Consider the following 18,191-nt stretch of genomic DNA (forward strand, 5'->3'; position numbering starts at 1 on the left):
AAGCTAGTACAGTTTCTTGGTTTTGGTTTTATTTTTTTCTTTTAACTTGCTTTCAGATTTGGCAGATATTTTACACCATTATCTCTGCTTTACTTCTCCAATACTTGTTTCAAGACTTGGTGGTCTTGCAACGTAAAATTTTCTCTTAATTTTGCAGCCACAATTACTCCAAAACAATCTGTAATTTTTAGGAATGGAGAAAAGAAAATATGCAGCCTGGGATTAATATTAGAAGAGTTTAATTTTGGAACAGTTGGAACATTTCCTTCCTGAGAGAGTCCCAGGATACGGCGATGCACCTTATGAAATGCTTGGCGAGCTTCCTGCTCGCCTTCAAATGTCTGCCCTCTGGTATTTCTGAGTGGCAGTCTACCTGGCTGGTGGGCTATTTAGTATCTTAGGCTTTTGTCCAAATAAATTCACAACACAACTGAAAGGTGAGACACTCCAACCATGTATCAGGATTTTGTGGTTTACTTAACTTAATCTGCAATTCTGTTGACACTTGGGAAATTGTTGCTATCAGGTTTTCAAAACTTTCTCTTGGCTGTTTTTTTGGGGGGAAAACTTTGTAGGTAAATTATTATTCAAAACTGACTCATGAAGACATCATCCTTTCATGGAACTGGACATCAGATATGCCTTTGGAGTGTACATCACATTACGCAAAGATTCGCTGTTACGTTAATGTGACACAGCTTGTTGGCCCTACGAGTTGGAGTGACTGGAGCCCAGTAGAAGAGGTCCCTGGTATGTTTGCTCCACTTGGACTTTGATTGCTTTATGAAACGTAAGCCTATAACAGAAGAAAAGCATTAAGTAGTGATGGGATGCTGCTTTCTGGGCATGTTTTGGTGGGAGAAATAGTGCAATTGTTAGTCAATAAAACCTAGTAAATCTTGATTTATATGCTTTGGAGTGTTCCTAAGTCACATCTTGGGTGTTGAGTGCCACTGTTTATATCAAATGGTTCATGCAAGATTTTTTGTTCTTTTTTGTTTTCTGTTCTTCCTTCTCTGCTAGGAAAAGATACTGACCCCAATGGGAGTGGGATGTTTCCTCAGGACACCGTGGTGGCAGTAGGTTCAGATGTGACAATTTGTTGTGTTCACAAAGAAGGACAGCAGATAAAACAGATGACGTATGGAGCAGAAGTATACCCAGTGATACATCTGAGCAGTCGGAGCAGTGCAATCATAGTGCGAAATGCCAGTGCTTCACATACCAGTGGGACAAATGTAGTGTGCATGCTGTCCGAATATGAGATGGATGGAACTGTCTTGTTTGTAGGATGTACGTATTATGTTCACTAAACTTATTAAAATCAAAATAATTTTGAGACTTTTAGAGTTCTTCTAAGAAACAAATACTATTGTGTCTTTCTGTCCCCTGGCCTTTAGTTTCTGAGAAAGAATTTGGATTGTAATTTTTTTAATTTGCTGTGAAAGCTCCACCCATGGAGAAGACAGCAAGGCTAGAAGGATGAGGAGGTACCCTTATCAATTAAAACCTGTGCTTCTCTCCTTGATCTCTTTTTCTAAGGCACTTCTTTATGATCTGGAATACTTAGTAGCTTATTGCCATATGAAGATTCTTCCTCAGTCTCTATCACTTTAAGTTTACATTGGTTCTAGTTAGTTCCATGACAAGGCAAGAGTAAGATTACAAACTGTGAGTGAAAACATCCGTTTACCAGCCAGTCAAATTAAGAGCGTAAAACAGTTAGGCTTGCCACAACAACAGATTCTTGTGCCGAGTAGTAGCTCCCTGGGAGCTAATTACACCAAAGGAACCCAGCTGACAGTTCCTCTTTCCTGGAAAATCATCTGAAAGGTATTTTAGTATTTTATTTAAAGGTACTGAATCACTGTGTATCTTCTCCGTGTAACCATGCCAGCCTCAGAAATCTCTTCAAGATACCGATACCTTTTAAAGCAAACTACTGAAAGTAGCTCGTTCTTCTTTCCCAAAATTGATCACTTCAGAGCTTCCTGTGTTTTCCCCTCAAGGGTTTTGAGAGTTAGCATCTTCCAATAGCTACCTATCAGAATCCTGTTTCCCATTACAAATACCTGGCTTTGAACATAGTGTTCTTCAGCTTCAGGGAAAGGAGAGATGAGAGTGGACTTGTTTTGAAAGTGTATTCCCAACTCCATCCTGTGCCTCCTCTCATTGTCTTTGTGCATTAAGTGTGAGATAGCAAATGCAAAACAGAATCCAGCCTTTAATGACTTCTCAACAAAATGGTGTTTTCACATTATTTGTGTAGTATTTGCTTTTGTGGGAGATATTTCCAGATACATTGATCAGTGGTTCGTGAAGGAAGGCTGTGATAATCCCACAGGCTTTTCCCATATAGTGATTTCTGAAGAACTGTGATGTTGGCAAGTCAGTTTCTTGCCAGTGTTTCTTCTTGTGTTACCTACTTAGTGGGAAGGGAAAAGGCTTGTCAGGATGCTCTTGCTGATGTGAGGCATTTGGGGAAGAAAAGGCAGAGGAAGTAAATGTGTATGCATGATACCTTGGTTAAGTCTAGGCCTGGCAAAATAAATGTTCTTTTTGGACTGCTGGTTATAATCAATAGTAAGCCTGACACTGTTGCCTCTTGTGTTAGTGCTCCTTCTCTGGGGCAGCTACATGGATATTATTGTGCTACTTTTTGGAGAAAAGTGTATGAGGCTTGAAACAAGTCTCACCTTAGCATGATTGCCCTTTCTGTTTCAAGCACAGCCCATCTTCTGCAAGGCACTTCTTACTGCTTTAGTATGGGAGCAAAAAACAAGCTTTACAAGAAAAAGATGGGCATTTGCAAAGCAAGGGTGAAGAAGACAAACCATTCAGGGTTTGCTTTAGCTTTCAAATTCAGTGTGGAATCTATGCTAAAGAGAACCTATCCTTGACGTTACTTACTTGGAGGATTCAAAACAGCGGTGAAGCTGGCATGTAAGAAAAAGTGATGCACAGCCAACAGCATTCCTATTTTGCTGAGAATTTTGGAAGAGTCTTAGCAGAGTTTCAGTGAAATACTTCCAGGTCAGAGCCTGGAATTTGTGAACATAATTTGCATGTGATTTACCAGATTAGCCACCCACTTAAAGACCTAGAGTCAAGTGTTAGTCAAGTGGGGCTGATAATAATAACCATTTGTTCTACTGGGATTTTTTTAAAGCATATTGTTTATGTGGTTGGAGTGTAACTATTACCATGTATTTGTGAGGCACACAACCTAAGCCCAGTAACAAAAAATGGGTGATGCTTCTAAGGAACTACTATCCCAACTGTCCCATTAGGATGGCAAGACAGCAGCTAACTTTTGGTTTCCTTTCATGCTACAGATGCCCCTGATATTCCCCAAAATCTCGTTTGTGAAACATCAAACTTCTTGATAATAAAGTGCACCTGGAAACCAGGCAGACCCAGTGGACTATATGGAAAACGAAGAACAAAGTACAGTTTATTTGAAAGGTAAACAAATTCAGCACTAAAATAAGTAAAAGCATAGAACTGGAATATGTCTGTTGCTGCCTGTGACTTTCTACACTATGCCTATTTAAATAAGATGGTTTCCATTGTTTAGAGTCTAAAATACTTTTCAAGAGTTTTGTGGAAGCTGAAACTAAACTACACTTGGACAACCTTTGTCTAGCTCTGAAAAATTGCAATGGGAATTAAGGTTGTCTTTTCCCAAAGGTTTATGTCATTATGAACTCATGAGAAAACAGAGTGCTTACTGTGTCAGGCCTCTGCCAACATCTAAATAAGACCAATCTGAAAATACAGGGAGATAGCAGAAGTTATTAACTGATTTTTAATTTTATTTATATGCAGCCTGTGTCAGATCATCTGTCAGACATTTACAGAGCTTGTGCTCTGCAGGACAGAAACTAACTTGGGAACAATTGTAAAACAGGCCATGGGGCATTTTCCAAATGCTACTAGGGAAAACATCAATAAGCCTACACCCATTCTCCTCCCAGCATCAAAAATCTAGATAGGGTAGAGGAAGCAAAGTGCATGTTACCTTGAAAACACTGAACAGGACAAATAATGCTGGCATCATCCACAGAAAGAAGTGAAGACTGATGTCCCACTAGTTTCTCCTATGTGGTAGACCATGTAAAGCCTTAAAAGTGAAGAGTTGTTGTTTTGGAGTAGCACTTCCAAATGGGATTGCTTGGTGATTATGGTTAGAAGTTAGGGAGAAGTTAACCCCTGTAATGCCAAAGAAGCAGTCCGGGGAGAGAGCGGGGGGAGGCCTGAGTCTCAACAACTTACGGGAAATGGTATCTCCTGGTAGCTTTAGAGCAAGTCAGAAGCAGTGCGGATTGCGTTCTGGTCACAGAGGTCATCCAGGATTCTAGTGCTCAAGAAGTCGGGTATGGTGCACAGCATGGACAAAACAGAGCAGGTATTAAAAGGAAAGGAAATCCAGTCACTGGCTGCCCATATTCAGGTCATAAATGAGGATGTAGTTCAGACTTGTTTTGCTCAACTCAGAGGTGTTAGGAAATGAACGTAATGCATTTCAGGGTAAATATTCTCATCCTTGTCAAACCACACTGAGCTGTTGAAGTAGAGAGAATGATGTGGAGAAAGCTCAGAGCTCAGCTAGAACACAATAAAAATGCCTGAAGGAAGAAATGAAACTTGTGCTACTAAATGGAAGTTTACACAGATTATAACTAATGCAACTTATATATAGATACATTAATACAGATACACGCTTTATATTTTACCCCTAAAGATATAACTCTGGTCTTGTCTGTTACCATCCTGGTTTTAATTTTAGAATAGCTGGGACTAGTGGATGTATCCCAGGTAACAAACCTTAGTTTAGGTTTGGCAGGGCTGATAGAAAACATAAGGTGTTCATCTCCATTGTTCAAAAAGCAATTAAGAACATTCTTTAAATGCAAATGTATACTGGTCTGAACAAAGATACTTTAAATCAGAATCTTGGTTGTAACTTGTGAGGTGGATTTACAGGACCTACCTGTTTTACAGGCTCTTAAGAAGTGAGAGGATGGAAATGCCTTATGTTAGTGTAAGAGGAGAGTTTCACGTGAGAACAGGGCAAGTCATGACTGATGCCACTTTAACCTGCATTGTGGTGGTAGATAGGCCTCTGCAATCAAATAATTCTGTAAGCCATGTGTCAGTGAACCCATCAGTCTTTATGTGTTTTCGGTCACTAGAAATTACCTTATTTAAAAACTTAAGTTGTTCCCCTCACCTTTTTTACTTTGTAGAATATCTGGTAAAAATGTTTCATGTGAAGTCAATGAAATGAACAGAGAGCGTGTCTGTGGCTTTCCAGTACTGGCTGATCAAAAAACCTATGATTTCATATTAGGCGTCTCCAATCCTATTGGGCAAACAGAGTCATCACTTTTGGTTGATTTAGTTCAAAGAGGTAAGACTTAACAATTACAGAAGAAAAAAAAATATGTTTACTGTGTGCTAACCATTTGTTTGGTTTGGGTCTGAAGAACTGATGGGGTGTACTTGTCTTTTTTTTTTTTTTATTGTCACCAGTATTTTGCTGTGTTAAATAATTTGAACTTGATAAGAAAATAGCTTAAGACATGTCCTGAGGCAATTATTAGGTTTACAGGCAGATGCTAGTTCTCAGCAACAGTGGTACCAGATTGGATACACTGCTGTGTATATAACTGCTACTTGAGATTTGGTCCCTGCTCTATGAAGCGGGTACGGACAGGCTGGAGCAGGTCCAGAGAAGGGCCACAAGGATAATCAGACAACTGGAGAACCTGCCATATGAGGAGATGTTGAGAGAACTGAATTTGTTCAGTCTTGAGAAAAGAAGGCTTCTGGGAGACTTCATTACTGTGTTCCAGTACTTCAAGGGTGGCTACAAGGAAGATGTAGGTTCCCTATTCACAAGGAATCATATGGAAAAGACAAGGGGTCATGGGCACAAATTGATCCTGGGGAGATTCCAGTTGGACACAAGAGGTAAATTTGTCACCATGAGTAGAGTCAGACATTGGAATAGTCTCCCAATGGAAATGGTAGATTCTCCCACATTGGACAGTTTTAAGTGTCAGTGTGACAGGGTGCTGAGCCATCTCATATAAACTGTAGTACTACCTAGGAAAGGTTGGACCCCATGATCCTAGAGGTCCCTTTGTGACTCTGTATCTCAGTGTCTGCTTATAAGGTAAAATATTATGCAGATTTATGATGGGATTTAAAGCATTAAAAAATAGTAGCACTAAAAGGTAATAAACAGGAGTTTTACCATGATCATGTGCTATCTTGGTTTGTAGAAACAAACAGCTTCTTTCATTAGACCTTAGTTTAAACAAGAAAAGGGAGAACATGACCACCTTTCTAGTGCTGTGTTCCCCATCCTTCTCCATCAGTAGTACTAATGAATGTTCTTGAAAAGTTCCAGAAAAGAGTACTGGGGAAGGAGAAATCATTCAGGATTTCCTACTCTGTCCTACTGTGCAGATTTTAAGTTTTAATTTACAGAGTTCCTAGAAGGTGAACACAGCTGAGTATTTTGTCCGTCACTGTAGACTTCTGAAATAGCCCATGTTTCACTTTTTTTTTTAAGTCAGTAGGAAGGGAAATGTTTTTCTGTGTCTCCAACTCCTTGTCATGTATGCCAGTATTCTCAGCCCTAAGAAAATCTGTTCCCATGTTCAACAGCTGAAATGAGCATCAGGAGTGAGACTGCTAAGTGATTCTAGTTGCTGATTAGATCTTATTTATCCTTATGCTGCTCTTCGATTTTTTAAAATAAGATTTTTCTGAACTAAGGTAAATATTTTTTTCTTAGTACTGAGAGATTTTTCTTTATTTTTTAAGTTCATCCAAAAACTCCAGAAAAGTTAACTGTTTATGGAAACAGCTCTACAAGCGTCCATCTGCGTTGGTTTATAAACAGCAGCTTTGCTGAAATCAGGCTTCTGTGTCAAATTGAAATTAGCAGTGGTCACTCTGAGCGAAAGCTGGTAAGTGTTGCTTTGAAAGGATTTTTACTTTTTTTTTTTTTTTTTTTACTTCTTTTTGGCTTCTTTTTGGTGTTGGTTGATGATTTTCACTGAACTAACTGTGTGGCAAATTCTTCTCTAAGAGCTTCTTTCTGATCATCATAATAAATTATTAATGTAGTAATGACTAGAAGTTCATCCACTCTAGAAGTTAACGTACTAAAATCAGAAAAAGTTCTGCTCAACTCTGTGCCTACTTTCTTTGGTTTTGTGTGGTGTTTTTTTTGTTTCGTTGGTTTGGTTTGTTTGTTTGATTGATTTTAAACAATTGGTAGGAGACAATTACAATAGTGCTTTACACTGACCCTTGAGGCAATAGTCTGTGTGCTTTGTCCTTCCTCATGTAAGCTATATTAACACATGCTGGTTCCAGGATGTGGTGCTTCCCTGCAGTCTTCCACAGTGGTTATTTCAGATTGCCTTCTGCAGTATATTGTTGAATTTTTATTTAATTTTTTTTTAATTTCACACCCTCCCTCCCTCCCTCAGAGAACAGTCCACTTGTTCGCTGTCAGCAGTTGAGAACCATGTAAGGGAGCTTCTAAGCTTCCTCGTATGTCAGTACTGTAGAGATAGGATAGGAAAGTGTTCTCCTATTGGGTATATCAGTAGGTAATCCCCAGTGAAGACCTCTGCAGCTGGATAGAAGGTGGTATTTCTGAGTGGAGTTCAGATTTCCCAGCATTCTGGCTTCAGCTGCCCAGCTGCATGCTCTGTGTCACTAACTGGAGCCACGTGTTCACTCTGCTGACTGCCAGAAGAGCACAGGACACTAATTTAAACACCAGCATCAGGTATTGAGTGTAGGGGGCAGGAATACATGCTCTTCTTCTGTACTGCCCAACATTAGTGTTGGGGTGATATGTGCCACTGGAGAAGCCTCATGGCAGAACTGCCAACCCCCAGATTCTGTGTTTGCACATTCAGATGGAGTATCTCTGACCAGCTTGGGTAGGCACAAGTGGAATTAACAGTTCTTGGTGCACAAAGCCTGAATTTGTAATTTGAGCACATTAACCCCAGAGGCTGCTTTTTACAATGCTTGGTTGATTTTTGGCAGGTGTATTCTATTACCCACTGCATCTAGTTGCCTGTTGGACACAGTTATTGGGTACAACTTGCAGAAATCCACAGCCTTGAATAAATTCACAGAAGTGATGCAGCTAAGACTGAAAATAATAATTATATACATTACCTCTAAAATAATAGGGTGGTAGTTAATGCATTATCTAGAAGAGTATTTTTTAAATACTTTTCAGAGCATTTAAAGATTGTGGAAGCCATAAGCTCCTGTATTTTCCCTATAATTAGTAATAGATTAGGTACTGCAGAGAAAGCCATAGATATCTTTGGAATTTACAGCAGAAAAGGTTGACTTTTAGATGTACACAACAGCTCTGACAGACGAGCTGTGCTGGATTTCGGCATGTAGTCTGATATCATCACCTAAATTTGTCTGCATTTCTCTCCTCCCAACAGTTAGTGCCTCTGGAGCAGTCAGCAAGGGAAACAAACAGCCAAGTGAGACCCACCTCCAGCTCAATGAGCTGAACATGGAGTTAAGCTAAAAAGTGGGTTTGTACAGTTCTGTGTAGCCAGAGTTAGGCTGCTCAAAGCCTGGGGCACACACTTGCTTGTGAACTCTGCTACCCTGTGTAGCAGGTGGGAGATGGTAAGGACTTACATTAGGGCCACAGTGGTTCAATTCACTGGACCTGTCTCGGAGCCCAGAGATGCAGATATTTTGAAACACAGCAAACAGCTTGGTAGAAGCTTTTTACAGCCTTGTTATATTGTCTCTGGTTGCTTAATAATAAGCCTCCAAGAGTTCCCTGTAATAAACAAAACTAGCTGTGAAATTGTTGTGGGGTTTTACATGGCATTTTGAGGATGTTTTCAGAGGCTTTTCCATCTGAGAGGTTGTCGTCCTTTTTGATATTTTTCAAATTGTTATTTGGCTTTAGAACTGCAAAATTAGTTGCAGCTTAAGGTCGCTTCGAGTCCAGTTTTGGTCAGCTGTGGTGCACATGTGTTTTAATTAAATTAAGTAAAAAGTAATTCCAGGCATAGGGTTTCTTTAGTAGTTGTGAAACTAAGATGCTCCCTAGGCTAGTACCTTTTTAAGAATAACAGGGAGACTAGTCCAGTGATAAGAGTTGTGAACAGAGATCAGCTGGGCAAGACTTGGATACTGACAGGAAAACTGACTTCCTAGGAAGAAAAATGTATGATAAGCATCTTGCCCAGGTTATTAACATGCTTCTGTGCACTTGTCTTAGGAAAAGGCCTTTGCCCACCCAGTTTGATGAGCACATGCACAGTGGAAGTGCAGGTTCTGAATACCAGAGGTGAAATCTTAGCCTGCCTCATATGACCATAAGTTTTGCTGCGTATGGGATAGAGGGCTGGATGGGATAGATGGAGAGCAGCAGCCTGCTGCTGTGTGCAGAGCTCATCCCATTGAAGGGTTCTCAGTGTTATCTCTCATTGTTATGCTCTACATCTCTAAGGTGCTACTCACAGTGATATTTCAACTTCCGTGCTATATATGACTTCATTTTGGCAGATTTCTGGACAATTTTACTTTTTTTAGAGTGACTGCATAGGCAATATTTTTCTTTTTTCATCACTTTCTTTGTACATCTTGACTGTAGCTTTCAGGTTTTTTTCACACTCTCAGTGTTCTTGGGGAGAAGTATTCACCTGTTGAGGTGTTAACTTTCAGCATGATCTAGAAGCAAAAATATATACATAACATAGCAATTTCTGTAAATTTTTAACAGCACAATGTCTCCATGCCTGGTGGAAAATTTTCAACTTACACAGCTCAGGTGAACACATTGCACCCATATACCAAATACCACTTCAGAGTACGCTGTTCAGCTGCTGACCACTTTTGGAAGTGGAGTGACTGGAGCAGGATAGAGGAGCACACAACAATGGAAGCCCGTAAGTTTATTTAATACTTCGATGATAAAGTACTGAACTTGTGAAGCCATGTGATTTAAAATTAGCCATCTAAAAAGCTACCTTTTTGATAGATGGTAAATTGTCTACTATGCAACTTGAAAAAAAAAAAACAAACCCAAAAAACAAACCAAAAACATGACAACTACAAAAAAAAAAAATTTTTTTTTTTCTCTTAGCTCCTGCAAGAGGACCAGACATCTGGAGAGAGAGAAGTCCTACTGGAAAAAGTCTAAAAATCTTCTGGAAGGTAGATAAGACACTTAAAATTTTAAATGGAACTCTGTGAAAAAGCATTTCCTTATATATTTATAATGAGTGAAGTTTATAATCAATAAATTGAACTGCTTTTCTTAACTTTTTATAGAACCATGAGATTAGTATTTTTCCCCAAATGAGATTATACAAGCTTTATAATTTAAGCATTGTATTTAGAAGCATTTCACTTGAAGATTTAAATTTTTGATACATCCCAGCTGAAAAATAAAAATTTATGAACTTGCTCATTCTCAAAGTCATACCTAAGTAAGGTTTCTTCTGCCTCATAGTACTACATGTTACATTTCCATCCATGAGTTTGTCCCCTGGTACCAAAATTGTGTTACTGTTTTATGGAGACATGATTTCAGACTTTGAAGTAATAATATTCACTTTAATGTGAGTATTTCCAGATAAAAACTCATTACTGAAATACCTCATGTCTTTGAGCCTGTCACCTGCAGATGACTAGAGACCTAAAGGAAAGCTGAGGAGGGACTTTTTACAAGAGCATGTAGCAATAGGACACACAAATGGCTTAAAATGAGGAGAGATTTAGATTAGACATTAGGAAGAGATTCTTTAGTGTGAGGGTGGTGAAACCCTGGAACAGGTTGCTCGGGGAAGCTGTGAATGCCCTCTGCCTCAAAGTGTTCAAGGCCAGATTGGATGGGGCTTTAAGCAGCCAGGTGTAGTGGGAGGTGTCCCTGCCCATGGCAGAGGTCTTGGAACTGGACTCTGCTCTTTAAGGTCCCTTACAACCCAAACCATTCTGTAATTCTGTATCTTCTCATGTTTACTCCCATTTCGGTTTTTATGTGCTCTTTTTCTGTTCATAGCCCTTATCCCTTTCTGAAGCCAATGGAAAAATAGTGTCTCATAAAGTGTCCTGCTCCCTGCTAGAGACACCACTGGAATATGAAGAAGTCATCGAACCCTCAAACAGTACAGAAGTAAAACTTGGAAAAAATGACTGTGTAATTACTGTTGTAGCCAAAAACCATGCAGGTTTGTCTCCTCCTTCAAGGATAACGAGCGTGGAACTTCCAAGCGGTGAGTCCTCCCAGCAGAGAGCTAAATACCTTCGAAATTTGGGGGATACCTGGGCAATTGTTTTTGAAAAATAAGATTATATATGCTTTCTTTGTTTGTGGTTGGTTTCTTGTTTATTTCCCCACCCAAAAGTAACGGGGCAAGTGAAGAGAAAAATATTGGTGCTTTGCTTTTAGGGTAGCATCTCATCAATTAATTGTGATCTCTGCATAAAAGGAGGGTTGATAATGTGCAGTCTCTTCAGCTACTTTGCACTTTTCTGGAGCCTCCCAGGAAAAAGAGTGTTGAAGTTTCAAAACATTAGTCTCTGATGTTTAGGGAGCTCAGATTACTTCTGTGTGCTCTTGTTGAAACACTGAAAAGTGTTACATGCTAAGGAGAATCACAATAAAGTTTTGGGTATATTGCGTGGCTTTTTAAGGGAAGAATTGTCAGTTCAATGCCTGTGAGCTCTGCAGGAGAATATTAAATGGGCTGGTTGGTAAAATGTTGGCAGCCTTGTGCTAGGAGCAGGGGTTTGAGAAGGAGATAGGACTTCAGCTTCCCAATTAAAACACTACCACTCTTGCAGTGGACTTTTGTATAGAAAAATAGCTGAGCTAGATGATGATTCTCTGCTCCTAGCACTGAGCTTGGGGAGAAAATAATATCGGATGTGGCTATTGAGAGTCCATGCTCCCTTGCACTCCAGGAAGAGTTTAATCTCCCAAATCCTAAACCTTTAGTTCCAGATCTGCTTGATGCTCTGCAGGAAGGACAGATTTACACAGTGAGGCCCCCATCTGCTTGTTTGCCAGGAGCATGTATTGTGCTGCTTCTCCTTCCTCACTCAGAGGACAGCTATCATCATCTCATTTTCCCACCTTGCAACTCGCATTGTGATGAGGCAGTTCTGTCTCTTAAAGGAAGAAATGTATTTTGATGAAAATTCAGTTTGAGAAAAAAGCAATTTATTTCAATGCAAAGAAAGTGACATTTCATAGTGTTTCTTTTGTGCTTCTCCAAAACACCAATAGCTCAAATGCATTTTTTAATCTGTAACGGTAATTTTATAGGACAGATGAATGAAAGAAAATACTTTTATAGCTTTCCTTCATCAGTGAAAGAAGGAGCCTCTGGCAGTTAAGGAGGTCTGTAATAGCTTTGTGGTGTGGGACAGCTGATGGCAGCTGGAGCTTTGTGTTCATTTATAGCTTTCTCTCAGATATCTGAGTTCCCTTTGGTGTTACCCAACTGGTACTCGTTGAAGATTTGCTCCCAAGTTGGTATAGGAATTATCTGAGTCACTGACTGGAGTCATGAAAAATGACTCATTCACTGAACTGGATGACTTTTCTGCCCAAACATCTTTTCTGGCTGCTTCCTGTGTACAGTCTGTAAGTGCTTTTAATGTCCATAAGAGACCAGTGGCTCTGAAGCTTGAGATCTGATGAGGTTTTGTGAACACTGAAAACACAGAGTACTCTGCCTTAATTAATTTGTCACTGTCTCTGAAAACTGCTCTGTAGAGAAGACATAGAATCTGGCTGCTACTGACTTCCCTTCCCCAGTAGCACTGTAGTGCTTGTACTTCTTTATACTAGTCTAGGTTGCAGCTATAAATACACCAAAACGAGCACCACCACCCTGGGTGAATTTCTAGTCATCTGGCTCAGGAAATAAAATTGAGTGTGGTGTATTTAAGCATTTTTTACAGAGTATGTGTTCACTGTCAGTAAAAAGTCTTTCCTGTAATAGGGAAATTAAAGCAGTTTAAGCAGGAATATGCTCTCTTACAGTGTCATAGAAGTGTAGTTTCACTGGATGTATCGCAGTTTTTTAGGGAAAAGTATTGAAAGACTTCTAGCGTTGAGCTGCTTTTTTTAGTGTGTCTTTCCTGCTGTAAGCAAACTAGAAAAGGGTGGTAAACTTAGCTGTATGTTGAGATTACTTTAAAGAGACAGGCCTTCGACATTCACAGCGTGCCTGTTACAGTAAACTTTTCACAGCACTGGTTCTTCAAAACTGCCCTTGCCCTTCTGCCTTCCATAGTTTATGGCTTTAATAACATGAAATAATAGACTCAATAGGGAGCACAAATAAGAACACTGAAAAAGGAAAAACTGAAATCCTGAGATTGTTTTTGCAGATATTTCATGGGGCCACCGCTCTTGTAGTGGCCTTTGGAAAACGTCCCTTAACTCAGCAGGGTCTCAGCTGATGGAGAGCTGTGGAAGGAAGCTGCAGGAATCAGAAGTTGTTCCCACAGCTGATCACTTGAAGGGCAGCTAAACCTTTGATAATCAGAAAGGAGAAAAATAGACTAAAGACAAAGCTTTTCCCCTTTTATTTATTTATTTATTTTTCTTAATTTGCTTTTGTTAGACTGAAGCCTCCATAAAGTTCACCAGGGACTTGACTTTTACTGTTTATTCGTGGTGGAAAATGGTTGTCTGTGGTCAGGCAAGTGACAGCAAGACACTCTGAAAGATAAACAAAGCAAACTGATGAAATGACAGGAATTCGTAGCTGGAGGCTCCTGCCAAATTGGTGTTAAGTCAGATTTGAACCCGGCATCCGTGTAAACCCTTACCTTGAAACAATGCTTTTTAAGTCAGCCCTGAGCTGCAGTTCTTCTCGTCATCACACTTAAGGCTGGCTGAGACATTTGCCTGCAGGCTATGTCTGATTTCAGAGCACTTCAGAAAGCACAGCTGAGTGCACCACTTCAAATTGCGCAGTACCAGGAGTGCGCCTCTCATTCGTAGAAATTACTGCAGTTTATAAAACCTTTGTGCTGTGGCTGGAAGGCTTTCTTCCAGCTTAGACTACAGATAAGTGTCTGCTCTCTGATGGATTTTTGTGTCATCATTGTTGCAGACAATGTTAAAACAGACCGGGCTGTCGCGATGGGGAATGGAATTTACATTTCTTGGAATTCTTACCCCAACATGACCTGTGGCTATGTAGTAAAATGGTGTCATTCATCTGTGACTGAACCCTGTAGTGTGGACTGGCAGAAATTTCCTTCCAATACAACAGATGCAGTGATAAAATCTGGTAAGTTAGAAATACTTTTTTGTCAGTCTTTCTGGTTGTGAGAAACTGAGCAGTGAGTGGAATAAAAGCAGAAGCAATGCTATAGTTTGAAGATTGTTGCATTGCTTTGTGCTTGTGTATATAAATGAACCCTGTCTTGGTACTGTACCCTTGCCTTGGTACTTGGTACCCTTGCCAAATCCAAATATCAGTCTTGACTTAACTGTTACCATTGTATGTTTATTAAATGTTTTGAAATTTCCTCTGGTAGCTACACCAAACAACTTCATAACTGAGCCTAATGCATAATGGTTAAACTAGGGTTTGGGGGCTTATTTAGATTCTAAATGTAAACAGTGCTGCTCAGGATGGGGGGAAGACTAATCCGTTGCTTTATATGTGGCAATTTTTTTTAAGTGTGACCTCCGTTTGTTGGCTTGCTGTCAGCTATTGAAATTTCCTGAAACAGGGCACATTCCAGGTCTCTAGATGCTGGTGTGCAGATCAGGGAAATGAAACTCAGCTGTGGTGGGACTATTAGGAGCAGAAGAGGAAAGAGAGGACCCAAAAAATACATAGGATACCTTCTTTCCTGTCTATTTGCTTTTTAGAAGAGTTTAGTGTATTAATTCTCCTTTAGAGAAAACAACTTGGAGCTGTGTACATAGGAAAGTTGGGGGGAGTGGGAGTTGGGAGGGGGAAGCAGCATGTTTTCTTGCCTGTAATTATAAGACTGTCCTTTTTTTTTTTTTTGTTAGTGCTGGCTAGAGCTTGCATTTTCTAAGGTAACAATACTGTGCACACCAATGCACTGCCCTACTCCTGAGCTCTTCCCTGGGGTGCATCTTGCAGCACGCTGTGGGAGTTACTAGGCTGCTAAGGCTTGGCAAACCCACCTCTGTTCTTTGTCCTGCTGGGAGAATCTCTCAGGATGGACCTGAACTCTTGCAAAGCCTACCTGACTTCTGTAGTTTCATTCACAGTGGCATCTTGTTTAGAAAATCTTGAAAGTGGTGCACACTGTGAACTAGAGGAAAACGCAGAAAGTGGTAAATTATTTACACATTGTAGTACTGAACACCTATGCCTCCACCAAAGATATGTGAAGCGGAAATTTTTTTACTATCTGTGTTTTGTAGAGACAGTTCAGGCTTGGAGTTCATTGCTGAAGTGCTGAACTACCACTTTTGAAAGTTCTCTGAATTTCTTTTGTACTGTTGCTGTTGTAAGCCTGGTTATTTCAAAATGCATTTGTATTTCTGAGAAGGAGGCAGGATCTACATGGCTGCCATGGGAGGAAAGGAACGGTAATGTTTCTGGTAACTTCAGTTTGTGTTTCCCCATGGAAAGAGCAATTTATGCAATTTGAGTAGCTTGTTTTGAATCCCAATTGTTTAGAACCAAAATTTCTCTGGGAGCTAGATTTGCTTACTTCTTCTAAACCTCATCTGATGGCATAATTTTATAGGAATTACAAGTAGGGATAGTATTTATAACTAACATCGCGGTCTAAGACTAGTTTTTCAGTACCTATTTATGTAAGACTGTCATGTCAAAGCTAAAAGCATCACTCTTTGTAAGAGAAACAATTCTTACAGTGATTTTCTCTTGTAGCTCTCTTTAGACCTGGCGTGAGATACAACTTCTCACTGTACGGCTGCAAATCCAGTGGATATCAGTTATTGAAAAATATAACTGGGTATATGAAAGAGCTGCGTAAGTGCACTTTTATCATTCAGTATCTTTACAAAGTGAATTTAGACTGTGTCTATTTTTAACTCAGTGTTGGCAGAAGAACATCAAGACCAGAATCCCTGTGCAATACTACTGACTTGTTCTGACTTCTGCTTGTTCTCTGCATATAACTGGAATACCAACCACTTCCAGTTCCCATCATGGAATAACCTTGTGTTCTCCAGCCTGCATGGTGTCACAGTGTGTCACAGAAGGTTGCTCTGAAGACCGTGGCCTTGAGAGGGAAAGGGAGAGGCATGATTTGAACCACAAGGGTGTGGGTCACTTCTGTATGAAAGAAGGCAGCTTTTTTGATTTATCGAGTCAAATTAAACTTCTGAGAACATTTGGTACAGCTCAGCAAATAAAAAAGTGTCCACAGTATTTCTGTTATAAAGCACTTCTTAGACCAGAATTAGATCCTAGAGTACGGGCCATTTTGAGAACTTCACTTGTGTTCCATCCTGTACCAACCATGTTTGGGTAACTGCAGTTTGATTGAGAGCTGGGCTCTGCTTGCCTGGAGATTCATTAGTGTCCAAATGCTTTCTGTTCCCAGGAATCTAAACATGGCTTTACCCTTTAAACTCACAACTGTATTATATTGTAACTTACAGCACCCATTTCACTTTGATGTTTAATGTGTTTTCTGCTAAAGTAGTTTACTGGAAAACTGAGCTGCTGACATGATCCGAGCCCTTGGATATGTCGTTGTTTATTTCATTATTGAGGTTGAAGGTGAGGTTAAGGCAATTTTACCAGAAACTGAACTTTCAGCAATTTGTATCTCTGTGAAAATCCTAAATAGTTTTCCAGAAGGTTTTCCCTGTGTGTTCTCAACACATTGGAAGGGTAAAAGGATAAAGACTGTAGGGGGCTAAAAATGCATCAAACGTGCAGAAAAAAATTTACTAGGAACTGAGAAATGTATTCACTTTGCACAACAGCATAGATTCATTCTAAAACTCCAGATTTGCCTTTGTACAGCAAACCATCAAGACAAAAATAGATGCATTCTTACACGAGTTCAGCCCTGGTAATTCAAGGCCAAATGTCAGACAAATTCCTGATGCACATGACCTTAGACAGTATCTGATGTAACGTTTTCCGTGGGGTACAGGTATTGGAATAAGGACTTGTGATGCCTGCTAAGAGTAATTCTTTTAAGCTGTGATAGATTTCCATGACAGGAATGTGGAGTTTGTTTAATTTAAAGGCAAGCCATGAAGTCAGGGGGTTAAAGCCTTTAAAAGCTAAGCAGTTCACATGCTCTGAATGACCTTTTGGGGTGTCTTGCAGGAAGAAGGGTATTTACATGGATGGGTCTGTAAGAAGGCTGCCCGAGGAGAGATATATCTTTCAGCTTCTGTTAGTAGATAATACTACAGCAATTAATAACAGAGGGACCAAAGGCTGGTATTTTTGTAGTATCATCTGCTAAGACTTCTCATGTGTGCTTGAAAAGTATTCAGGAAAAAGCTGAGAATGCTAGCCCTGAAATAAAGCTAATGAAACACTTACATGGATTCAGAATTTGATGATCAGGTGCTTTCTTACTAGCTTTTTCCTCTGTAATTCTCCCAACAGCTCCAAAACGTGCACCAAATTTTACTGTAGAAGAAACTTCTTCAGATTCTATATTGGTAAAATGGGAAGACATTCCTATTGAAGATTGCCAGGGGTTTTTAGAGGGATATCGGCTTTCCTTTGCAAAAGGTGAAAAAGATGCTTTGAAGCCTAGGCTTTCAGAATCAGGTAAATGTAATCTATAGGTTGCAGTTTCCTTGCTCAAGCTTTTCTCTTCCTTCTTTTTGTTTTCCTTAAGAATTTAATTTTACTCTAAAAAAAAAAAAAAGAAAAAAGAAGATGCTTTTATCATAACTCAGTTGCATTACTCACTGGTGTAGTTGGCCACTGATATGTGACAAAGGCACTTGAAATAATCAGCTCCTTGTGTGGTTAGCGTGGTTGTTTGTTGTTTGTTTTTTTAATATAAGACATAATTTGGAGAAAACCCTGCCTTACTGAGGCCATAAAGCAATGTGGCGACTAATTGGCAATGTAACACCTACCCTGTGTACAGATACACAAGTAGATGAGGTGGGGGAGGTTAGATAACTGTATTTAATTGGTTTTATA

The 18,191-nt window shown here is 39.7% G+C and overlaps 1 protein-coding gene across 1 annotated transcript in view; it reads left to right on the forward strand.

Annotated features, from left to right (window-relative positions):
- LIFR (leukemia inhibitory factor receptor alpha) overlaps positions 1-18,191 on the forward strand; it is a 29,609-nt gene that overhangs the window by 7,694 nt on the left and 3,724 nt on the right. Inside the window, exons 5-15 of the mRNA XM_010008717.1 lie at positions 576-750; positions 1,024-1,293; positions 3,336-3,465; positions 5,250-5,413; positions 6,838-6,983; positions 9,806-9,971; positions 10,169-10,239; positions 11,087-11,300; positions 14,160-14,339; positions 15,933-16,034; positions 17,640-17,807. Coding sequence (XP_010007019.1) covers positions 576-750; positions 1,024-1,293; positions 3,336-3,465; positions 5,250-5,413; positions 6,838-6,983; positions 9,806-9,971; positions 10,169-10,239; positions 11,087-11,300; positions 14,160-14,339; positions 15,933-16,034; positions 17,640-17,807 — 1,786 coding nt within the window. The remainder of the gene's footprint in view (positions 1-575; positions 751-1,023; positions 1,294-3,335; positions 3,466-5,249; positions 5,414-6,837; positions 6,984-9,805; positions 9,972-10,168; positions 10,240-11,086; positions 11,301-14,159; positions 14,340-15,932; positions 16,035-17,639; positions 17,808-18,191) is intronic.

This window comes from Chaetura pelagica, unplaced genomic scaffold (assembly GCF_000747805.2).
Source record: "Chaetura pelagica isolate M959 unplaced genomic scaffold, ChaPel_1.0 scaffold31, whole genome shotgun sequence".
In the NCBI taxonomy this organism is placed as follows: Eukaryota; Metazoa; Chordata; class Aves; order Apodiformes; family Apodidae; genus Chaetura; species Chaetura pelagica.